General features: G+C 48.0%; 1 protein-coding gene across 2 annotated transcripts in view; it reads left to right on the top strand.

Moving 5' to 3' along the window:
• dcdc2b (doublecortin domain containing 2B) overlaps window positions 1-26026 on the top strand; it is a 162960-nt gene that overhangs the window by 102453 nt on the left and 34481 nt on the right. For both annotated transcript variants that reach the window (XM_072500342.1, XM_072500336.1), the window contains exons 7-8: window positions 16262-16318; window positions 17529-17712. In XM_072500342.1, coding sequence (XP_072356443.1) covers window positions 16262-16318; window positions 17529-17712 — 241 coding nt within the window. The remainder of the gene's footprint in view (window positions 1-16261; window positions 16319-17528; window positions 17713-26026) is intronic.

Here is a 26026-nt window from a genome sequence, read left to right on the forward strand (position 1 = left end):
AGTTGAAGGGGAGGTTAATAAAGTGGGGGGGGCTGAAAGGGTGAGGGGGGGAGGTTAATAAAGTGGGGGGGGGAGGCTGAAAGAGCGGGGGAGTGGAATATCAGGACTGCCGTTCAAAATGGTGCCCCGATCTGCGAACAGCTATTCTTGCTGGCGAGATCAGTTTTCCAGCAGGAGATATCTTTGCATGTGGCTTTGGCAGGGAGAGACTCACCTGAGGTGATATGCATCCCTGTATATACACAAAGAGTTAATGTAAATACACTACAACTAAGTAAACATTAGAGGGAGCACCGGAGATGTCATGACATGCAGACATACAGCTAAGGAGAACATAGAATAGGACACAACCAATGGGCAGTCAAGACACCCAGAGGTGACACTACCACAAGGGGGCCTTACAAAACCCATATATAAAAGAACAGGGCACACATGCTCTTTCTCTTTCCACAGACAGACACTTAGAGAGAAGGACAGGGACAGATCATAAGCATCACATCCAACACGTGGCTTAGAGAAGACTAATTAGTTAGACTGAGTTACTATAGCAAGATTAGCAGGAGAGTCGAACTCATAGAGAACTGTGCTAATGGTTCAATAAATCACATTGAACTTACTTCAAAGTCTGGAGTATCCTTTGGTCAAAGCTGCATCGAGTTGCAGCCTGTGTTATATCAGAGTATATAACACAACACGATACCAGTAGTGCCTGTTGAATCTATATAGTTCAACTCAGGAAGATCCGTGACTACCAGCAACAGCACCCAGGCAAGATGATCGAGATTCCGGTTCCTCAGCAGCTCAGGTACCACGGCAATCTCAGTGCCAACTGGCATGCATTCAAGCAGAGATTTGAGATTTACATGGTACCATCCGACCTAGATGGCGTGGCTAATGCTGAGAAGATAGATCTTCTACTCACCATTGTGGGTGAAAGTGCAACAGAAATCTTCAATTCCTTCAAGTACTCCAAAGGGCAGGACAAGAGAGATTTCCAGACAATCCTGGACAAGTTTGAAAACTACTGCGAGGTAAACACAACAGAAATCGGTAAAACTGGCGCCTATACTCACGACGAGGCAAAGGTAGGCTTGCAGCAGAAGCAAACAGCAATTTTGACTGGCAGCCATCTTGCGCAAGGAGCCGCACATGCGCAGTTCCCGAGAAGACGCGAACCGGCAAAACAGTGTATTGCGCATGCGTGAGAAGCTGCGCATGCGCAAAGAGTGCACAGTAAAGGAAAAGCGATTTGCGCATGCGCAATCCATTCCTACGCTCTAAGTTACAAGCGTCATGACATCAGAGGCCCCGGACCACGCCCACTTAAAGGGGAAATGTCCAAAAATAGTTTTTTTTTAATGTTAAGCCAAAAAACACAATTCTTAGACCTGGAACGATAGCACAATGCCTGTTCTTCGACCAGTAGCTGAAAGTAACCTCCGCAGAACCCTGCAACAAGCAGTTAGCACCACCCTAAGAGATGATTTAGTCCTTGAAGACTACGACTCAGACGATGATTTCATCATTGGACGTGGCGACCTCAGTACCAAATCCGAACCGCAACAAGATGTGTTGTACATTGAAGCATCCGACACAGTCATGGACGAGTTCTTCGGATTTGAGGATCCTCAGCCCAGCATAGACGACCCATGAGTACAGGATTCTGCTGCGGCCTGACGCCAAGAGACAGAGAGCAGTACAAGCCCACAGAGAGCGGCCTGACGCCAAGAGAGTGGTCCACGCACCACGGAGAGTCCCCCACTCCACACAGAGTGGTCCATGCACCACGAAGAGTCCCCGACTCCACACAGACGGTGGTCCACGCACCATGAAGAGTCCCCGACTCCACACAGAAAGACTCCACAGCGAGACCACTGCACGACTCCATTGGGAGCACACAGATCGACTCCACAGCGAGACCACTGCATGACTCCACACAGGGAACGATGCCAGACTCCACAGAGAGATCGATACAAGCCTCCACAGTGAGCTCATTGACAACTCCACGATGGAAGCAACGCAAGACTCCAGAGCGCAGTCCTTGCATGAACAAGACCATGAAGGTCTAGCAACCTTATCTGAGCAACCAGCAGCAGACAATGCAAGTCTGCCACGCTCAAGTGCACAGCAAGACGACTATGACAGCCGACCATGCTCACGTGAACAACAAAAAGACTATGACAGTCTACCCAGATTATTTGAGCCACCAGAAGAAGACTCTGACAGTCTACACGGCTCATTTAACCAACCAGTAGAGGTAGTGAAGTGTTTGCATCACTACCGGAGGAGGTATCTGGACGTATGAGGAGGTGAAAAAATCCATCTTGGATGCATATGAACTAGTGCCTGAAGCCTACAGACAAAGGTTTAGAAATTTAAGGAAAGAATTTGGTCAAACATACATGGAGTTTGAAAGGCTCAAACAGAGTAATTTTAATAGGTGGATAAGGGCTTTGAAAATAGATCAAACGTATGAAGCTCTCAGAGAAATTATACTTTTGCAGGAGTTTAAAAATTAAATTCCTGATTTAATTTAGTGAGAACTCATGTAAAAGAGCAGAGGGTTAAAACTGCAAGGTTAGCAGCAGAAATGGCAGATGATTATGAATTGGTTCATAAATCAAAGATTGGTTTCCAACATCAGTTTCAGCCTGTGAGGGATAGAAACTGGGGACTGAGAAATACTCAAGTGGTAAAGGTAAAGGTGATCTGATGGGGGATAATAAGGAGGGTGTACCTCAGATTAAAAAAGAAATCCAGGGGGGTGGAAAAGAAATGAAAAGTTTCAAATGTTTCCACTGTAATAAACTAGGCCATGTAAAGTCACAGTGTTGGTGGTTGAAGAAAAGCATTGGGAAGGCTAATGTGGTAAAACAGAATAAGACAGTGGGGTTTGTTAAAGTGGTAAAAGAAAGCCCAAGTGAAGTGAAGGAGGTGCAAAAGATTGTACAGCCTGATCAAGAGGTGATTGATAAGAAGGTGCCAGATCTCTTTAAATAATTTATAAAATAATTTACTTGTGTGGGTAAAGTTTACTCGTGTATCAGGAGGAACAGGTAAAGAAGTCACAATTTTAAGAGATACGGGAGCTAGTCAATCTTTAATGGTAAGAGATGAGGACTTATGTAGTTTGGGAAGAATGTTGCCAGAAAAGATGGTAATATGTGGAATTCAGGGTGAGAGGAGTAGTGTTCAATTATATAAGGTAAGGTTGGAAAGTCCAGTGAAGTATGGTGAAGTGGTAATCGGAGTAATAGAGAAACTAGCTTGTCCAGGAATACAGTTTATCTTGGGTAATGATATAGCTGGATCGCAGGTGGGAGTGATGCCTACTGTGGTTGATAAGCCAGTGGAAAATCAGACAACTGAAGTGTTGAAGGATGAGTATCCAATGATTTTTCCGGATTGTGTAGTAACAAGGTCGCAAAGTCAAAGGTTAAGACAAGAGGAGAAATCAAAGAGTGAAGATGAAGTTGAAGTGCAATTATCAGAAACGATTTTTGATCAGATGGTTGAAAAAGAACAAGAACAGGTGGAGGATGAGGCGGATATTTTTAGTTCCGGAAAATTGGCGGAGTTACAACAAAAAGTTATGGAAATAAAACGGATGTATCAGAAAGCATACACGGAAGAGAAATCTGTGTGTATACCAGAGTGTTATTACCGTAAAAGTGATGTCTTGATGAGAAAATGGAGACCTTTACATATGCAGGCGGATGAAAAGTGGGCAGAAGTTCATCAAGTAGTATTGCCGGTAGGGTATAGAAAGGAGGTGTTGCGAATTGCACATGAGGTACCAGTGGGAGGTCATTTGGGGATAAGGAAAACTCAAGCTAAAATCCAGAAACATTTTTATTGGCCTGGACTACATAAAGATGTAGTTAAATTTTGTCAATCATGTCACGCATGTCAAGTGACAGGGAAACCTCAAGCATGATAAAACCAGCGCCCTTAAGACCCATTCCAGCATTTGAGGAACCTTTTACAAGATTGCTAATTGATTGCGTAGGACCGCTTCCGAAAACAAAAAGTGGGAATCAATATCTTTTGACAATAATGGATGTATCTACTAGGTTTCCAGAGGCCAACCCAGTACGTAATATTACAGCTAAAAAGATTGTGGAGGAATTACTTAAATTCTTTACTAGATATGGACTACCCACAAAAATACAATCGGATCAAGGATCAAATTTAACCTCAAGGTTATTCAAAGAAGTTATGGAAAGCTTAGAAATAAAACAATTTAAATCAAATGCGTATCATCCAGAATTGCAGGGAGCGTTAGAAAGGTGGCATCAGACATTAAAGACAATGTTGAGGGCGTATTGTCAAGATTATCCAGAGGATTGGGATAAAGGAATTCCATTCGTACTGTTTGCTTTTAGGGATGCACCTAATGAGTCAATCAAATTTAGTCCTTTTGAACTAATTTTTGGTCATGAGGTAGGAGGACCACTTAAATTGATTAAGGAAAAATTGGTGAGTGAGAAATTGGAAATTACATTATTGGATTACGTGTCAAATTTTAGGGAACGATTAAATAGAGCAGGTGAATTGGCTAGACAACATTTAAAAGTTGCACAAAATGTGATGAAACGGGTCGCGGACAAGAAATCCAAAGTTTGTAGTTTTGCCAGTGGGGATAAAGTTTTAGTGTTGTTACCAGTGGTAGGGGAGCCTTTAAAAGCAAGGTTTTGTGGACCTTATCAGATTGAAAGGAAATTAAGTGAGGTGAATTATATGGTAAAAACACCAGATAGAAGGAAGAATCACCGAGCGTGTCATGTGAATATGCTTAAAAGGTACTTTGAAAGGGTTTTAATGATTCTAACTCAAAGGCCTACCTCAACTCCTCCACAACACCTCCCACGGAGACCCTCAAGCTGCGACTCCTCCACGCTCGGGTGAGCCATCGAATCTCAGTAATGATCGAGAAAGTGGCCACATACGAAGCGGCGGTCGCAACCCTCAAGGCGCACTTCGTGAAGTCCGTAAATGAGGTGTTCGCCAGACACCTCCTCACTACTCGCCGTCAACGCGCTGGAGAATCGCTGGACGGGTATCTGGGCACCCTGACTCTACTCGCGAGGAACTGCCGCTACCAAGATGTGACGGCGGAGGAACACATGAACTCACAGATCCGGGACACCTACGTGGCGGGGGTCCACTCGAACTACATCAGGCAGCGCCAGCTGGAAAACGGATCCTCCGACCTGCGGTACACGGTAAAGCTAGCTACCTCACGAGAGGTGGCCTACAAGAACTTCAGTGCGTTTCCCGCGGGCCTGGCAAAACCCTCGTGGACACCCTCGTCGCGGCCCCCGTCGGACACGACTACGTCGCAGGCCTGCGCCGCGCGGCTGCCAGCCCAGCCCGGGGAACCGCGGTGCTACTTCTGCAGCCAGGGCCAACACCCCCGGCAGCGTTGCCCAGCCCGCACAGCGACGTGCAGCGGCTGTGTGAAAAAGGGGCACTTCGCTAGAGTCTGCCTGGGCCGACCTAAGGCTCAGATATCGAAAACGCACCAGGCCCGACACATGGACTCGCAGCCCCACAGACCCCGCAATGTGGCTGCGTGCCTGCCCGGAATGCCCCCGTCAGATGCGTCATCAGCATCGTGCGACTCGTGAGGGCCACCATCTTGGTCGCCGGCCCCAACACCGACCAACACGTGCGACCCATGGGGGCGGCCATCATGGTCGCCATCTTTGCCCCAGCCGAACACGTGCGACTCATGGGGGCCGCCATCTTGTGATTCCACCGACCACACAGGCTACCCGCAGCTGGGCGCAGTCACTCTCGACCAGCTGCAGCCGTAACAGCTGAAGAACTCCATGATGGTCGTCCGGGTCAACGGGCACGAGAACCCCTGTCTTTTCGACTCCGGGAGCACAGAGAGCTTTGTCCACCCCGACACGGTAAGGCGCTGCTCCCTCCACACCTACCCAGCCTCCCAAGCAATCTCCCTTGCCTCTGGGTCCCATTCGGTTCAGATCCAGGGGTACTGTATCACCAATCTCGCGATGCAGAGCGCAGAGTACCCTCGTTTTAAGCTCTACTTCCAACCCCACCTCTGCGCCCCCCCTACTGCTCGGATTGGACTTTCAATGTAATCACCGAAGCCTGACCTTACAGTTCGGCAGACCCTTGCCCCCCCTCACGGTGTGCAGCCTCGTGACCCTCGAGGTCTCCCCCCCTTCACTCTTTGCGAACCTCACTCCCGACTGTAAGCCCATCGCCACCAGGAGCAGGCGGTACAGTTCACTCGACATGACGTTTATCAAGTCAGAGGTCCAGCGACTGTTGAGTGAAGGGATCATCGAGGCCAGGAACAGCCCCTGGAGAGCGCAAGTGGTGGTCGTCCGGACCGGAGAAAAGAATCGTATGGTTGTAGACTACAGCCAGACAATTAACCGGTTCACGCAACTGAATGCATACCCCCTCCCTCCCCCGTATAGCGGAGATGGTCAACCAGATCGCACAGTACCGGGTGTTCTCAACGGTCGATCTGAAGTTGGCCTACCACCAGCTCCCAATCCTCTCGGAAGAACGCCACTACACTGCCTATGAAGAAGCCGGCCAACTATTCCACTTCCTCACGGTCCTCTTCGGCGTCACTAACGGAGTCTCGGTCTTTCAGAGAACGATGGACCAAATGGTGGACCAGTACGATTTGCGGGCAACATACCCGTACTTGGACAATGTGACCATCTGTGGCCATGATCAGCAGGACCATGACGCCAACCTTCAGAGGTTCCTCCAGGCCGCCCAATCCCTCAACCTCACATACAACAAAGAAAAGTGCGTCTTCCGTACTACCCGACTAGCATCCTCGGCTACGTCGTGGAGAACGGAGTTCTAGGGCCCGACCCCGACCGTATGCACCCCCTCACAGAACACCCCTCTCCCCACAGCCTCAAGGCCCTAAAACGATGCCTGGGGCGGTTCTCATACTACGCCCAGTGGGTCCCCAACTATGCGAACAAAGCTCGCCCACTTATTCAAACCACCGGTTTTCCCCTGATGGCTGAGGCCCGCTCGCCCTTCAGCCGCATCAAGGCCGACATCACCAAGGCCGCAATGTACGTGGTGGATGAGTCCATCCCCTTTCAGGTAGAGAGCGATGCGTCAGACGTTGCACTAGCCGCCACACTCAACCAGGCGGGCAGGCCAGTAGCATTCTTCTCTTGGACCCTCCACGCTTCCGAAATTCGACACCCCTCGGTCGAGAAGGAAGCACAAGCCAAAGTGGAAGCCGTGCGGCACTGGAGGCACTACCTAGCCGGTATGATGTTCACCCTCGTCACCGACCAGCAGTCGGTCGCCTTCATGTTTGACAACGCACAACAGGGCAAAATAAAAAATGACAAAATCTTGAGGTGGAGGATCGAACTCTTCACCTACAATTACGATATCAAGTATCGTCCTGGGAAGCTCAATGAGCCCCCGGATGCCCTGTCCCGCGGCACATGCGCCAGCGCGCAAGATGACCGACTTCAGGCTATCCACAATGACCTCTGTCACCCGGAGGTCACCCGGCTTACCCACTTCATTAAGGCCCAAAATCTGCCTTTCTCCACCGAGGAGGTCAAGGCAATGACCAGGGACTGCCACGTCTGCGCGGAGTGCAAACCGCACTTCTACCTGCCAGACAAGGCCCGCCTGATAAAGGCCTCCCGGCACTTTGAGCGCCTAAGCATTCACTTCAAAGGGCCCTCCCCTCCACCAACTGTAATATATACTTCCTCACTGTCATCGATGAGTACTCCCGCTTCCCCTTCGCTGTCCCCTGCCCCGACATGACCTCGGCCACTGTAATAAAGGCACTGCACAGCATCTTCACACTGTTCGGTTTCCCTGCCTACGTCCACAGCGACTGGGCACATCGTTCATGAGCGATGAGATACGTCAGTACCTGCTCAGCAAAGGCATCGCCTCGAGTAGGACTACGAGCTATAACCCGCAGGGAAACGGGCAGGTGGAGAGGGATAACGTGACGGTATGGAAGTCCGTTCTTCTGGCCCTCAGGTCTAGAAGTCTCCCGATCCCCCACTGGCAGGAGGTCCTCCCCGACGCCCTCCACTCCATCAGATCACTCCTCTGCACAGTCACGAATGAGACCCCGCATGATCGTTTGTTTATCTTCCCCAGGACGTCCATCTCCGGGGTCTCGCTTCCACCTTGGCTGACAACTCCGGGACCAGTCCTTCTCCGGAGGCACATGGGGAGCCATAAGACAGACCCCCTGGTTGAGAGGGTCCAACTGCTCCACGCCAACCCCCAGTACGCCTACATCGCGCACCAGGACGGATGGCAAGATATGGTCTCCCTACGGGACCTGGTGCCAGCTGGTTCCCCTGCCAACACGCCCCCCTCCCCGCTGCCCACCGCCACCCCCTGCACCCCGTATGCTCCCCTGGGTCTCCTGTATTGTCCCGCGCCGACACTGCCGCCACCCATCACCCCCCTGCCCACCCCCACACCCCAACCGTCTCTGACATGCCAGACTGAGGCTCAAGCTCCAGACACAACGCCCCTGGAGTCACCACCTGCAACAACCATGCCCGCCGCACCGCCAGAGCTGAGGAGGTTGAAGAGAACGATCCGGCCTCCAGATAGACTGAATATGTAATGACCCCACTTCACCCCCGCGGGACTTGATTTTTTTAACAGGGGTTGAATGTGGTGAATGTATTCACCTAATGCATGCATGATACTGTAACCTATGACCCATGACCTGGAAGTGGTGATACGAGCTGCTTCCAGGTACTGTACTGTAACCCTGGTGGGCTCCGCCTCTGGCTCAGCCCTCATCGGGGCCATATATAGACCAGCCGCCTGTGGGCAGCATTCATCTGTACAACTGACTCTGGCTAGGCAAGTTCATGACTAATAAAGCCTAATGTTCACTCGCTCGCCCTGCCTCTCGGTGAATTGAAGGTATATCAGTACTAAAATGGCTATACATGATGTAGATGTGGGAAATGCTGTTCCAATCAAACAACATCCATATAGACGTAACCCTTTAAAATTGGCACAGGTTAACAAAGAGATTGAGAGTATGCATAAAAATGGCATAATTGAAGTGGGTTGCAGCCAATGGAGCTCACCCATAGTGATGGTACCTAAACCAGACATTACCCAACGGTTGTGTGTGAACTATAGAAAGGTTAATGCAGTTACAAGAACGGACTCTTATCCTATCCCATGTTTGGAGGATTGCATTAAGAAAGTGGGACAGTCCACTTTTATTTCCAAACTGGATTGACTTAAAGGTTACTGGCAGGTACCTTTATCCGAAAGGGTGAAGGATATTTCAGCTTTTGTGACTCCAGATGGTATATACCAATTCAAAGTTATGCCATTTGGCATGAAAAACGCCCCAGCCACATTTCAACGGTTAACTAACAAAGTTGTTTCAGGATTACCCAATTGTGCGGTATACATCGACAATCTGGTAATTTTCATCCAGATATGGAAAGACCATGTAAAACATCTGATGGAGTTATTCGATTGACTTTAGGAAGCGGGATTGGCGATAAACCTAACCAACAGTGCATTTGGAAAAGCCCAAATCACTTTCCTTGAGGAGTTTTCGATACCCTCAAGACAAAGGGAAATAATGCGATTTCTTGGCACGAGTGGATTTGATTGAACATTTGTGAAAAAGTTGTGTAGCGTGATTGCTCCACTGATGGACTTGCTTAAGAAACATCGATAATGGACAGCGGACTTTCAACAGGCATCTGACTGCCTGAAAACTGTGATAACCAATGCTCCTGTGTTGGAGAATTGCAAGGGACTCTATGATCAGATTGAACTAAAGTATCTGACTTTAAAGAGAAATGCCGAGGCGTAGAGAAATGGACAGATCATGAAAAGACCTTCTTGTTCAAAGAGACTGTCAATCGAGGAGGAGTTTCTGTTGGAGGAAGAAGAACGGAAAAAACGGACTATATTATTATACCTGTTTGTGTGTGTTGTTTTTTGAAACGAACAAGTACATTTACTGTGTGCATTTCTTAAAGGATAGTGCAAAGTTGAAAAATGAAACCATCTTGAAGTTGATGGGTTTTTTTTCTTGCGGGGTGGTGTCATGTGAGAGTGCCTTTAAGAAATGGGTGCTTAAGAAATGTACCTTTAAGAAATGGAGCTGCTCATGTTACTCGAGTGATGTCAGAGCGTGGGTGGAGCTGAGCTCTCCTTCTGCTTTTTAGTTTCAGTTGGAGAAAAAACTTGGGTGTGTCTGTTTTTTTCAGTGAGCTGCACCTGAAGTAGAGCTGTACTGTTGATCTCTGCCATCCAAAGACTATCTATGGATCACTTGGTGAACTCAGAAATGTAAAAGGTCTCAGTATTGGATGTAAACTTAATTTGCTCCTGTTTGAAGGTGTGTTAAGTCTTTTGGATGTTAAAAGGACAGCTTACTTAGTGTTGTAGTCTTTGGGGTTGTATTTGAATTAATGGTTGCTTAGATGTTCACTGTTTGTTTTAAAAAGGTTAACTTGTGTTCATAGAATAAACATTGTTTTGTTTTAAAGAAATACTTGTCAATTTTCTGCTGTACCACACCTGTAAAGTGGGCCGTGTGCTCCCCATACCACAATCTATTAAAGGTTGTGGGTCAGGTGAACTCCATGATACACTTTGGGGTTCTCTAAACCCTGACCCATAACAAGAGGCATTCGACAATCAAAGTGAGGCTACTAATGACTCCAGTGACACCACGTTAATTCAAACCTCATCTACACGAGCCTCTCTACAGGAACCTGAAATGACTCCAGACGGGGAGCATCAAGAAACCAAAGTTGATTCAGGTGAACCAGAAAGGGCTCCAGACGGGGAGCATCGACAAGCCAAAGATGATTCAAGTGAACCGGACATGACTCCAGACGGGGAGCGCCGAGGAATCAGAGACGGCACGCTCAATGAAACAGCAGATGCCACAAAGGACACTGACACAAGTAACTTTGTGAAGGACTCGAATTCTCCACTCGGTGTGATCATTGAGCGCAACAAGCACAACAACAAAACCTACAAAAACAACAACACTGACAACAACAAGAAGCGTACCAGAGGCAACAAACACAACAACAAGCATGTCAATAATGACAACAATAGAACAACAACTGGTACGACATGGTACAACTCTGCCAATGCAGGTCACTGTGACAGCACAGCTCAAGACAATGGCAAGCGTGCAGACATACCATGGCATGATAACGCATCTTACAAATTCACGTTTGCTACACTACAAACAAGCAGACCAGCTTTCAAGGCAGCTGCCATGCTGCATCAATATCACAATCACAAGAAACAGTCCAGGACGGACAACACAGATGACATACTGCATCGCTACCAGAAGCATCGAAGAAAAAAAGAGTCCAAATCAGACAACGAAGTGATTTGACCATTTGAACACCTCCTGATGACTTCTTGGTTCCTTAAGCACAGGGACACTGACGGCGTTCACAAGGAAATGACAACATCGACATCGACACTTCAGTAACAAAACAAGAAAGCCACTTGACCGTATAAATTCATGAACTTTGGACTCATACACATATTATTTGGTATTGTATAAACCATCACTGTCATCATGATTTGTACATGTCATCACTTATCTACCTATTTTGTTCAATTTTCTTTAACCAAGTGCAGAAAATATGTAACACGAAAAAAGGGGGGATGTGGTGATATGCATCACTGTATATACACAAAGGGTTAATGTAAATACACTACAACTAAGTAAACACTAGAGGGAGCACCGGAGATGTCATGATGTGCAGACATACAGCTAATGAACACATAGAATAGGGCACAACCAATGGGCAGTCAAGACACCCAGAGGTGACACTACCACAAGGGGGCATTACAAAACCCATATATAAAAGGACAGGACACACATGCTCTTTCTCTTTCCACAGACAGACACTGAGAGAGGACAGGGGCAGATCAGAAGCATCACATCCACCACGTGGCTTAGAGCAGACTGGTTAGTTAGACTGAGTTACTATAGCAAGATTAGCAGGAGAGTCGAACTCATAGAGAACTGTGCTAATGGTTCAATAAATCACATTGAACTTACTTCAAAGTCTGGAGTATCCTTTGGTCAAAGCTGCATCGAGTTGCAGCCTGTGTTATATCAGAGTATATAACACAACACGATACCAGTAGTGCCTGTTGAATCTATATAGTTCAACTCAGGAAGATCCGTGACTACCAGCAACAGCACCCAGGCAAGATGATCGAGATTCCGGTTCCTCAGCAGCTCAAAGTCTGGAGTATCTTTTGGTCAAAGCTGCATCGAGTTGCAGCCTGTGTTATCCCAGAGTACAAAACACATAATCCCCGAGGCCTAAAAAAACGGCAAAGTGCCGGTGAAGAGCGGGTTGATTCTCAGCGCTGCTGCCTCCAAGACACACCCCGCCAAGCACGCCCAAAAACAAACTTTATCTTTTGTCCGCTGAATCACAATCATAGTCTGGTGCCTGGTATTCAGAGCATCCGTCACCTCCCGGGCATATTGTGATATGCCAATCAGATGTCTGCACGAGCCCCGGAATTACCCAGTGGCATAAAGATTTAGTGCTGCAGTGGCCCTCACCAGGAGTGGGTGTCCTCCTCCTCCACAGGTTGCCATGTCAACAAGGATGTGGCACCAGTACTGTTGTCTCTCTGTTGAGGCAGAGTCTTCTGCAGCATATGTTCTCCGTCGACTCATGAAAGGACCAACGGCACCTGTACACCTTGGCACACCGTTGGCCTCCCCTTCTGGCCCCTGCCTCAGCCTGATGGGTGGCCAGGTCTTCGGGGTGTGCGCGACCCCCTGAACATGTGGTGCCACCTCCAGCCTGAAATGGCCTTGCTGCCTTCTTTGGCATCTGCCTGCCTCAGTTGCAAGAAGCACAGCGAGAGCAGACTCCGTGGATTAACACCAGAAAACCTATTTGCATCTGGAAAGAATTGGAGAAGGAGAGAGAACAACAATCAGTTCGGGCTTCCATCCTGGAATCCTCGATTCCCCCAAGCCTCCCTCACCCTTACCATGACTGTTCCGCCTTCTCTCAGAGTGCCATCCAGCAAGCCAGTTGTGCTGGCAAACCTCACTCTGCACACTCATTCCCAGCCAGATCAGGAGCCCTAGATCCCAGACCGCTGCCAGGAACATTAGGGAGGCCTTGTTCAGCTTCCCTCCAGTAATCCAGGCATTTACCCGTCAGCTGTGAAAGATCCTCAGTGGTGAAGCCCTGCTCTTTAGTTTTGGATTGTTGGCAGCTGCCTCTATGGTGCAGATGCTGCTAGAGTTCAGGCACATTGGTCAGGCACCAAAGTTTACTGGACATGCAGTTTACTGGACATGCAATGCACTAATCATCCTCTCAGCAATGGCACCTGTGCCTTCGAGGAGGCACTTGAGAGTTCAAGAGTGTGAAGCACTATCATGACAAACAGGGCTAATCCCTCATTTGAAAAAGCCTTCAGCTGTGAAGCAAGAGGTTGCTCACAGTCAAAGGGAGTGAATTGACTTTCAAGAGGGAAGCTGCAGCAAGGCCCTGACCTGGAATGCTTGGTAGGATGGACAGGCTGCAGCTATGGTTGTCCCTGTTATGGGTCTCCACAGTATCATAGACTCAAAGGTTCTCACCTCCACCGCTCAAGGGCAAACCCCAACCTGGCCCCTTCGAGCCCCCCATCCTTCCCCGAACACTGGGGCAGTCGCTCTGGTGCCCTTGAGCTGCATGCCGGTATATGGAAAAGGCTACTCACCTCCCCTTGGTAGCCATTGCACCAACTTCACGATTTTGTAAAGGAGTACTAAACTATGCCCGTGTGACTTCTCGCTGGGAAGTCGGTTGACTCCCAGGATTGGATTGGATTTGTTTATTGTCACGTGAACCGAGGTGCAATGAAAAGCATTGTCCTGAGTACAGTCCAGACAGATCATTCCATACATTTAAAAAAAACCATAGGGCATACATAAATGCACAATGTAAATCGAGCGATGCATATGGAATGTAGTACTACTCAGTAGAGAAGATGTGTGAAGAGATCAGATCAGTCCATAAGAGGGTCATTCAAGAGTCTGGTAACAGTGGGGAAGAAGCTGTTTTTGAATCTGTTAGTGCGTGTTCTCAGACTGTATCTCCTGGCCGATGGAAAAGTTGGAAGAGTGACTAAGCCGGGTTGATGGGGTCTTTGATTATGCTACCCACTTTCCTGAGGCAGCAGGAGGTGTTGACAGAGGCAACAGATGGGAGGCCACTGCATTTGACGTCAATCTCGCTAATGAGATTGAAATGAATGCAAATTAGGCTGAATGATATTCCTGCCATTTTGGGTGAGAGCTGGAACTTGCCATCAGGAGTGGGCTGGGTGAATCACAAAATGATTCGAAGGGGCCAGGTTGGGGTTTGCCCTTGAGCGGTGGAGGTGAGAACCTTTGAGTCTATGATACTGTGGAGACCCATAACAGGGACAACCATAGCACCAGGCGCGAACCTCGATTTTGACCTTTCCCGCTATTCGCCCCGTGTGCCGGATCAGCACTGAGCACAATGCTGTGGTTGAATGGTGCTCATTGTAACTTAGAGCTCGAATCTCCTGTGGGTGTTATTATTAGATTTATGTATTTGGGTGAAAACTGGTTTGTTTGCTCTTTTACCAAAGTCAGTAACCTGGCAACCTTTTCTAAGTCAGCTGTTGGCTGATGGCAATGTTTTTCATTACTTGTGGTGAGAAATGTGGATGGTTTCAACTAGTCCCATGCTCAAAACACAGGCACTGAATTCTATTTGTGATCTGGGTGTCACATCCGAAGGAACTTATTTAAAAAAACAAGATCTAAAAGTGCTGCCTTCCACTTGGAGTCCTGGGCCAGCTAACAGTTTAGGTAGCTACTATGTTGATGCAGGCGGTGTCCCTTGCTTTATGGCTTTTTTAAAAAAAGCAATGTTACTCAATAAATGAGAGGGTGGGTCCATAGGTTCAGGTCGAGCAAAATTGATAAACAAAGGACATTTTGTAATGTAGCAAATGGAATCGAGTTCAGTCCACCATTTACACACATTGATTAGAAATGTTCCCAGTTACATGTACAATCCTTGTCCACTTAGTGTTAGTTGAGAGAAAAAAATTCCATAGAGATAGTTGTCTCAGATGTTTAGCAGGCCCACACATCAAACATTGAACAAACATTTTTATTTCTGTCATTAACTTCACCATTTTCTAATTATCTTCAACATACCAAATCAGTATTTACTTAACATATTATCATTCCAACAGTCAGGATCATAAAATCCTGACAGTGCAGAAGGAGACCACTTGGCCCACCGAGTCTGCACTGTACCTCTGAAAGAGTACCCACCCTATCCACATAACCCCAGGACACTAAAGGGCAATTTATCACAGTAAATCCACCTAACCTGCACACCTTTGGACTGTGGGAGGAAACTAGAGCACCCGGAGGAAACCCAAGCAGATATGGGGAGAAAGTGAAAATACCGCACAGACAGTAACCAGGCCGGAATTGAACCTGAATCTCTGGTGCTGTGAGGCCACAGTGCTAACCACTGTGCCGCCATGCCACCCAGTCCAGATTCATCATACATGACACATCCAAAAACATACAGCTGTAACTCAGAGTGCATTTGAATACAATATAATCAGATACCTGCTTTTATAAATTCTCAGTTTATGCTTTCCTTGTGTTACTATTAGTTTGTTCTGGGGCGGCACGGTGAAGATGTGGTTAACATTATTGCCTCATGGCGCCAAGGACCCGGTTCGATGCTGGCCCCGTGTAACTGTCCGTGTGGAGTTTGCACATTCTCCCGTTGTCTGCATGGGTCTCACCGCCACAACGGAAAGATGTGCAAGGTAGCTGGATTGGCCACGCTAAATTGCCCCTTAATTGGGGAAAAAAATGAATTGGGTACTCTAAATTTTTTTTAAAACTATTATTTTGTTCCATGTGGCAGTAATAGTTTCTGATCAGGCATTGATTGAAAGGTGCCTCCAATATCTCACCCAAGTATTTTATTTGCATCTGTGAACCCAAAATTATTTTCTGTTGTAATTACATGATTAAAACGTATGAAAATTTCAGAATGAAAACAGTTAAATGACATACAACTTCGATAGAGATTGAGACTGTGGTCTTTGAATTTAAAATTAAATTGTATAAAGATGAAAGTCTTGTATAGACAAATAATTGTGCAACTAATTATTTTCAATTGTTTACTTCTATTGTGTGAGACAGTATATGCTATCCCAAGATGGAGTCAGCGATTCTGCGCTCTTGTCGTCACCTGCTAAGGTAATTATCACGCAGACTTGGCTAAATAAAACTCTCCATCCCCTCACACATTACAATGAAGGATGATGATCTTCCAGCAGACATCTCCTTCCACTGAGAATCTGTTTACTACCAAATCCATTTTATTGAGCAGTATTTATCCTGTGATGTAATCACAGCACAGGAGAGTAAACCACACCTTGGCGATCACTAGAGGGAACCAGTGAGCTCATTTCAGAAGTAAAATTGGAATTGTTCAGAGAACAGGCATGCACATGCAAGGGATTATAATTAAAAACGGCTTTATGATTTTATTATATTTACCCTGTGCTATCCTGAGAATGTCGTCATGACTTCCTTTTCTACTTATATCCAAAGTTTAAGAGTGAGTTTTCCCAATGGATTGGTTGATAAATGTATTCTTCCCCAATGTGAAACTCAGCAATTCGAGCGAGGGGATTCCTGCTCTGTCAAGCCAGGAGAATGAGATGGGTGTCCCACTTAGACTCAACATCACTGGGCTAAAATGAGTAAAGGCTTATTTTTTAAAATTGTTTTTTAAATTTTAGAGCACCCAATTATTTATTTTCCAATTAAAGAACAATTTAGCCTGGCCAATCCACCTACCCCTGCACACCTTTGTGTTGTGGGGGTGAGACCGGCGCAAACACGGGGAGAATGTGCAAACTCCACACGGACAGTGACCTGGGGCCAGGATCGAACCCGAGTCCTCGGCGCCGCGAGGCAGTGGTGCTAACTACTGCGCCACTGTGCTGCCCCTAAAGTGTGCAAAGATAATCAGCCACATTTGCCTTTGTAGGGACTATATTGACTCATTCTTAAAGAGCACATATTTGAATACTTGAAAGAGCATGGCCACGTTTAATGATCTTCCTTAATGGAGCCTAACAAAGGCTTCTCAAACACTGTGGTGAAATCTCCAGAAAAGAAGATTCATTTAAGGCAAAGCTAGAGACATACACACACGAGGGAAAATAATAGAAAGATAGGCTGAGTTATCTCCTGAACAGCACTGTGGGTGTACCTACACCACATGGAGTACAGCGGTTCAAGAAGATGGCTCACCGCCATCATCTTAAGGCCATTTAGGGATGGGCAATAAATGCCGGCCTAGCCAGCAACACCCACACCCCTTGATTGAATAAAAGAAAAGTGAAGAGGGAAGAGTGTTATCAATACAATGTAATCAAAGATCTGAATCAATTTCCAGTCAGATAAGAGGAGAGTCCAGTCTACAGGAGATGCTGCTGAAATCTCAGTGTCACCACACATGGTGAGGGGAAAGCAAAGAAAGAACAACCAGGAAGCACATTCTATATTCTTTGCAAAACCAGTGAAAGTGAAGTTAAATCGGAATCTGGCAAAGAATTCACAGCGTGGGGATGATACCAAAGGTAAGAATTCTCCTTTTTAAAACTGAAATGTTGTTAAATGCTCATCAGACATAAACAATATTTACAGGGTCTGAAATTCACTCTCTCAATTTTACCCTTACCCAAAAGGTAGTGAGTGATTCAGTCTGTGTTCAGGCATGTTTCAGATGATTTCATGTCATTACATAAAGTTACAGCAGATGGAGTCCAGTCAATGCTTTCATCCATTTGTTAAACTACCAGGAGAAGGTGGAAAAAATAAACAAATTTAAAAATGCTGCTGAGGGAATAAATGGAGAGGCCGTAGCTTGTAAAAAGGATGCTTTCTCTTCAATTTTATTTAAATTCCAGCTACCTAAATTCAAACTTACACTCATACACACACACAAGCTAACTCTCATTCACACACTCACATTTACACTCTCACACGCACACCTGAATACACACAAACACTCAGAAATACACATACAACACTCACACACAAGTTCACTCGCAAACATGCACTTGCATCCAGCACTCACTCAAACACACACTCATACACATACATGCACAAACTCTCCCACACATACACTCACAAAAACACAAACGCACATTTAGACACATACGTTCACACACACACTCTCGCGCACAAACACACATTCACAACCACACTCACACACACAAACACACTAACACACAGGAACACGCACACACATCATGGACACATTGAAGTACACACACCAAATACACACACAAGGCAGGATTGTTCCTCTGAGCCTCAGGATCCCACTGTAAGTCTGAAATGGGCTTGGAAGGGCTCACTGTGTGGAGAACAGGAACTCACTGGTGATTTTCCCTGAATTAGGAATTGGCCAATTTATGGTTAGGAGGTAGACTCATTGTCCAATTAAAGCCAGCACATGGGCACTCACAGTTGCAGGGACAATCATGGACCCTCCAGCACTGAAGAAGCAGCAGGTTACTGTAGAATCAGCCAAAGAAGCACGCATAGAAAAGCAGGTAGAACACAAAGACTGGGGGTTGGATTGTCCAATTCTGAGACTAAGTGCTGAGGCTGGCGTAGGAATGGTGGCGTTTTACGATCGAAAAATGGTGCAAAACGGCCACTGATCCTCCGTCTGGTAGAGGGCTAGCGGGCAGGCAGTGTGGAGTGCCCGGCTCTAGCTGGCGATACAGCCGGAGAATTGGTGGCTCCATGGCCGCGCATGCGCACGGCGGCAGCCTGCAGCGGCCGCGCCGTACAACATGGTGCCGGCCGCACATGGACCCGACCTGCCAAATAGTGCCCCCTTTTGGCCAGGCTCGCCACCCCCGGACCACCCCCCACCAGTGCCCCTAAATCCCTGCCAAAGCCCAACTGCCTGCGGATCAGCCCTCCCCCGACTGTGGCGGCCGCCACGCCGAGTTCCCACAAAACAAATATCATGAGCGACCCACACCGTCAGGAGCATGGCCCATCGGGGCGGAGCATCGGGAGAGGGCCTCGGGCAATGTCCTGAGGCTGTCCATACGCCATGCAGCGTACTCCTAGAGTATGCCATTTTGGAGGGGGGTGGAGCATCGCAACAGCGATGCCAACGTGGATTCTCCGGCCGAATGCAATTCCGGCATCGGAAACCAGGAATGCCGCCCTGGGATTATTTTGATGTACAATAACGTCCACTCCCCGAAAAATCTCCCTCCCCATCCTGCACCCAGGTTGGGTTTTATACACTAGTGAGGTTTCACCTTGTTAAGGGAGAAACCCCATCCCCTGTTACCGGGGAAGTTCATATTCTGTGGAGGTCACGGGGGATATGATAGTCCTTCTACTGTGACTTCCACGGGGGTAGAAACACTCCCCACTCCAAGTCTGTGGAAACATCCATTTCCATGGATGGCTCCAAGGAAACCCTCGTTTTCTTCACTCGTGGACGACATCCAGAGGCATGTATCAAACCTGGGAGCAGCCTTTTCGCGCTGATTGCTGGGCGGGGCCGATGAACACAAGGCAGCTGTGGCGGCCAGTGCGATAGGCTCCGGCGTTGGCAACAGGTCCATATCTGAGTTTGAATAGGAGCTGAGCTGGACTTCTTCTAGCATCTCAGCATCCTCGACATCTGAAATCAGGTCTCTTCACAGCTGGCACAACCGGCGCAACAGTGACAACTAGTCGGAGATGGCAATACAAGCGGTGGACAGGCCCAGGCAGGGGCATCAGGACTGGGTCCGGGTAGTCGGAATGTGGCTGCAGAGATGATCCACATGTCGATTTGACTCACGTCCTTGGGCCCACACCCAATATGGTCCAGTCTGGGCCAACACGATGTCAGGGATCCACGAGGCACATTCGCAAATGTTCCGCATGTGCACTGATCCCCGAGGGCAAATGTGCACAAAGGCGTACCTTGTCTTGAGTCAGTCTTAGTCCTGTCCTGGTGGATCTTCCCATCAATGTCAGGGATAACTAAACTCAACTGATGACACATCAGTAATTCGGCTGAAGCGATCCTGGAAGAGGAATCATGCCAGCCGAGTCTACCAGGAACCTACGGTATTTTGCTTCATTCCAAGTTTAAAAGCTCCGCAAATCCATTTCATGCTGGGTGATATAGGGTGGTACACACATGTCGAATGCCATTCATGGCCATGAATGCCCCAAACTCCGCACTAGCAAAAGCCGTTCCATTGTCCAAAACCAGCACCCTCGGTAGCCAGTGTGTGCTGAAGGATAGGTGCGGTCTTTCTATGGTGACCCAAGCCGTCATTACCTGCATTTTATGGATGTCCATGCACTTTGATTTGGGTGTCCATGACGATGAGAAACATTGCTCCCTGGAATTGTCCCACAAAATCAATTTGGAGGCGAGACCAAGGACAGCCCGACCATAACCATGGGTGGGTGGTGCCCCCGGTGGCAGTTTTTGGTGCTTTTGGTATTGCACACAATGCTGGGCAAACTTCTTGATGTCCACATCAATCCCTGACCACCACTCATAGCTGCGGGCCAGCATCTTCATTTTGGACACTCCCGGGTACCCCTTGTGGAGGTCCACAAACATGGCTTTCGTCCAAGCTCAGGAACCACCGAGCATAGAACATAGAACATAGAACATTACAGCGGCCCTCGATGTTGCGCCGACCTGTGTCTAAAGCCCATCTACACTATTCCCTTATCGTCCATATGTCTACCCAATGACCATTTGAATGCCCTTAGTGTTGGCGAGTCCACTACTGTTGCAGGCAGGGCATTCTACGCCCTTACTACTCTCTGAGTAAAGAACCTACTTCTGACATCTATCCTATGTCTATCTCCCCTCAATTTAAAGTTATGTCCCCTCGTGCTAGACATCACCATCTGAGGAAAAAGGCTCTCACTGTCCACCCTATTCAATCCTCCGATCATCTTGTATGCCTCAATTAAGTCACCTCTTAACCTTCTTCTCTCTAATGAAAACAGCCTCAAATCCCTCAGCCTTTCCTCATAAGATCTTCCCTCCATACCAGGTAACATTCTGGTCAATCTCCTCTGCACCCTCTCCAATGCTTCCACATCCTTCCTATAATGTGGCGACCAGAACTGCACGCAATACTCCAAATGCGGCCGCACCAGAGTTTTGTACAGCTGCAACATGACCTCATGCCTCCGAAACTCAATCCCTCTACCAATAAAAGCGAACACACCGTACGCCTTCTTAACAACCCTCTCAACCTGGGTGGCAACTTTCAGGGATCTATGTACATGGACACCGAGATCTCTCTGCTCATCCACACTGCCAAGAATCTTACCATTAGCCCAGTACTCTGTCTTCCTGTTATTCCTTCCAAAATGAAACACCTCACACTTTTCTGCATTAAACTCCATTTTCCACCTCTCGGTCCAGCGCTGCAACTTATCTATGTCCCTCTGTAACTTGTAACATCCTTCCGCACTGTGCACAACTCCACCGACTTTAGTGTCATCTGCAAATTTACTCACCCATCCTTCTACGCCCTCCTCCAGGTCATTTATAAAAATGACAAACAGCAGTGGCCCCAAAACAGATCCTTGTGGTACACCACTAGTAACTGGACTCCAGTCTGAACACTACCCATCAACCACCACCCTTTGTCTTCTTCCAGCTAGCCAATTTCTGATCCAAACTGCTAAATCTCCCTGAATCCCATGCCTCTGTATTTTCTGCAGTAGCCTACCATGGGGAACCTTATCAAACGCTTTACTGAAATCCATATACACCACATCAACTGCTTTACCCTCATCCACCTGGTTGGTCACCTTCTCAAAGAACTCAGTCAGGTTTGTGAGGCATGACCTACCCTTCACAAAACTGTGTTGATGATTTCTAATCAAATTATTCCTTTCCAGATGATTATACACCCTGGGCGCGATTCTCCACTCCCACGCCGGTTGGGAGAATCGCCTGGGCTGCCAAAATTTCCCGGGACGCCGGTCCGACTCCCTCCCGTGATTCTCCCAAGCGGCGGGAACAGCCCCGTTGAGTTCCGCGGGCCGCAGGCCGGAGAATCGCCGGAGACACCCAAAATGGCGATTCTCCGGCACCCCCGCTATTCTGAGGCCCGGATGGGCCGAGTGGCCAGGCCAAAACAGCGGGTTCCCCCCCGGCGCCGTCCACACCTGGTCGCTGCCGCCGTGAACAGTCCGTGAACGCTGGGGGGGGGGCCTGTGGGAGGGGGAGGGGGGATCCTGCACCAGGGGGTACCTTAAATGTGGCATGGCCCGCGATCGGTGCCCACCGATCGTCAGGCCGTCCTCTCTGAAGGAGGACCTCCTTCCTTCCGCGGCCCCGCAAGATCCGTCCGCCATTTTCTTGCGGGGCGGACTTAGAGAGGACGGCAACCACACATGCGCGGATGACGCCAGTTATGCGGCGCCGGTTGCGTCATCTATGCGGTGCCACCTTTACATGGGCGACAAGGCCTGGCGCGTGTAGATGACGCGACCCCGATCCTAGCCCATTGTCAGGGCCTGAATCGGTCGGGATGGGGGCCGTTGCGCGCCGTCATGAACCTCGACGGCGTTCACGACAGCGCGGCCACTTCGGCGCGGGAGTGGAGAATCCCGCCCCCTAGCTCTTAAAAACCTTTCCAAGATTTTGCCCACAACAGAAGTAAGGCTCACTGGTCTATAGTTACCGGGATTGTCTCTACTTCCCTTCTTGAACAAGGGGACAACATTTGCTTTCCTCCAGTCTTCTGGCACTATTCCTGTAGACAAAGATGACTTAAAGATCAAAGCCAAAGTCTCAGCAATCTCCTCTCTAGCTTCCCAGAGAATCCTAGGATAAATCCCATCCGGCCCAGGGGACTTATCTATTTTCATACTTTCCAGGATTGCTAACACGTCCTCCTTATGAACCTCAAGCCTTTCTAGTCTAGTAGCCTGAATCTCATAGGATGACCCCGTCTCGATGCTTAATTTGGGGACCTTGTTGGTGTACACCACCGGTAAGGCGTGGTGCTGGGCCCCATAGAGGGTAATATGTTGCCCTAGGGACAGCTGCGGGTCTGTTTGAGTCCAACCATGAATACAGGACGCTGTGACTGGCAGGCAGTCCATAAAATGGAGGGGGCAATGACTGCGTTTGGCATGCAAATTCCTCAATCTGAGGGACAGAGTAGTGAAACAGAGGTGGAGGGAGCCTTCTAGTTTCATAACTGGCATGACTGGCACCCAGTCTGAAAATTGGATAGGGCGGATTATCTTCAGGCCCCCGAGATGGTCCAATTCAGCAAACACCTTGGACTGTTAAGCATATGGGACTGGTGGGGCATGTAAATAGTGCGGTTGTGCAATGGGTCAACTTGCCCCCCTGACACTACATAGCACTGTCCAAGGCCAGTCCAAGGATACTACTCGCCATAACCCTCACCTCCTGGGGGCTGTGCTGACCCGTGCGCCCCCAGCGATAACCATTCGCCAGGTCCCTATTTTACTGCTGTAAACCTCGCTGATGTGACATCACATCGGCGAAGGGGGGGTGGGGAGTGGCATCTTAACGTGGGGAATAGTAGAGCAGGGAAGCATGTTAATCGTATTAAAATGTATGATAATGACGTTATGTCATTGGTGGACAGACACGATCCAGTGAGAAAATCCCGCTGGCGTCAAAGCCGTACTGGGACTCCTGCTGGATGTTCCAATACTGGCACCATTCCCATCCACTGAAAATGGAGGTAGAAAAACTTGGCCATCCTCTCTCCAACTTCAAACTTTAAGCAGAAAAATGACCTTAAAAGTCAGCTCACGACTGAGAGATGGGTAGGGCGGTGGTGTATGCTCTTCAGGGCAGCCCGTGGCTGCAGCTGAAGCCAGGTAGGCTGAAATGTTATCAAAGCTTGTGTGGGACATGGCTGCCCCCCAATCCCTGGCTGCCACCCAGAGGCGACCTCCAAGCAGTTGCCCTGTTCCCTGACCCACGGGGACCGCATGCCAAATGGAAACTTCCACCACCCCCCCGGCAAGTTCCTGCCCCCTCACGCCCATTCCCTACCCACCCCCAGATCCCAGACCCCACCTCACTCAAATCCAACCCGCCTCCCAGCTGCAAATCCCACCCCAAACCCCACCAAACCCATCAATCCCATACCCCCCCCCCCCCCCCCCCCCCCCACCACCACTGATTGGCACTCAATACGGCATGGCCTTCCCAATAGGAGCCAACACAGGACCCTTGGTGGCTCTTCAGCCAGCAGGCAGGACCCCCATCACCTCCATTAACTAGGGCTCCATCTGTCAGAATCACTTCACACAGTTCATCAGGCTGATGCATCTGAGCCTGCTATCTATTTAAGGGAAATAGGGAAATATGTCAATCTATGTTGAAATATCTAACCAGGTAGTTAACTTTTAATATCTGCCAGTACCTTGCTACAAGCTAAATACAATGACAGAAATGTAAGACTGCTCAAGTATATGTTTCTCGTTGAAAATGCTCAGATTTTGAATATATTTTGATTCTGCTTTTTGTTAATTTCCCTAATATACCTTGTCTGAAAACTGATTAATCAAACCACTGACGAAAGAAAATTAGAAACTCTGGTATTATATTTTTCAACTCTTCATTTATCTGAGTCAGGTTTCCAGTCCTGTTTGAAAATTCTTTTGCCCCCCTGTTATGGGCGAGGCGTTTTCAGAACCCCAAAATGTATCATGGAGTTCAACCAACCTCCCCCTTTAATGTATTTGTTGCTTTTCCGAGCACACGGCTTTTTCCCTCGGTGTGGGATTACAATTATGGACACGTGGGTTTTTAAACACAAAACACCGTTTATTCCATGAACTCAACTTAACATCTTAAATAAACATTGGATCTCTTAACACCCCTTACTTCAAAGGTAACTCAGAAAATATTGCAACAGTAAATAACTCCTTAAAATGTTCCTTCAAACTTCCAAGAGACTTAACACCTTTAAACAGTATCACATCAGCTTAAAGGATATATATATTTTCTGTAGAATGGCAGAGATATATTAGCTTGGTTGCCTTCAGCTCCAGCAAAACAGCCAGGCACTTTTAAACTGCTCTCAGCAAAACCAGCCAGGCACTTTTTAGCTGCTCTCAGCAAAACCAGCCAGGCACTTTTTAGCTGCTCTCAGCAAAACCAGCCAGGCACTTTTCAAGCTGCAAAACCAAACTGCAAAACTTGCAGCTCTCTGGAAACACACAGACACACACACACTGCTTTTAAACTGAAACTAAAAACCTGCAAAATGGCTGAACTGAGCAGAGCTCCACCCACTCTATGACATCACTATTTTCTTAAAGGTACATTGCTTAAACATCCATGTCTTAAAGGTACCCTCACATGGCACCCCTGATATGTTGTCTGAGATAGGCTAACTTGCCTCACAACGGCAGGGCCCCAGCTTCAATTCTGGCCTTGGGTGACTGTCTGTGTGGAGTTTGCACGTTCTCCCCATGTTTGCGTGGACTTCCTCCGGGTGCTCCAGTTTCCTTCTACAGTCCAAAGATGTTCAGGTTAGATGGATTGGCCTTGACAAATGATCCCTTAGTGCCAAAGGCTAGGTGGGATTAAAGGGATAGGGCAGTGGAGCAAGTCTAGGTAGGGTGCTCTTTCAGGGGGTCAGTGCAGACCCGATAGGCTGTATAGCCTCCTCCTGCACTGTAGGGTTTCTATGGCTCCCATGGATTAACCTTACACATAATAAAATGCTTCATTATGTCAAAAGATCTCAACATATTTCACATGATGAATACATTTCGGCCAGAGGGACCATGGCATAGAAGGAGAGAAAATATATCAACAGCTTCAATGATCATTCTATTTACAGTTGAGTCAGATTTAAGTCTGCCTGGAACCTACCAAAATGTTCC

This window comes from Scyliorhinus torazame, chromosome 1 (genome assembly GCF_047496885.1).
Source record: "Scyliorhinus torazame isolate Kashiwa2021f chromosome 1, sScyTor2.1, whole genome shotgun sequence".
In the NCBI taxonomy this organism is placed as follows: domain Eukaryota; kingdom Metazoa; phylum Chordata; class Chondrichthyes; order Carcharhiniformes; family Scyliorhinidae; genus Scyliorhinus; species Scyliorhinus torazame.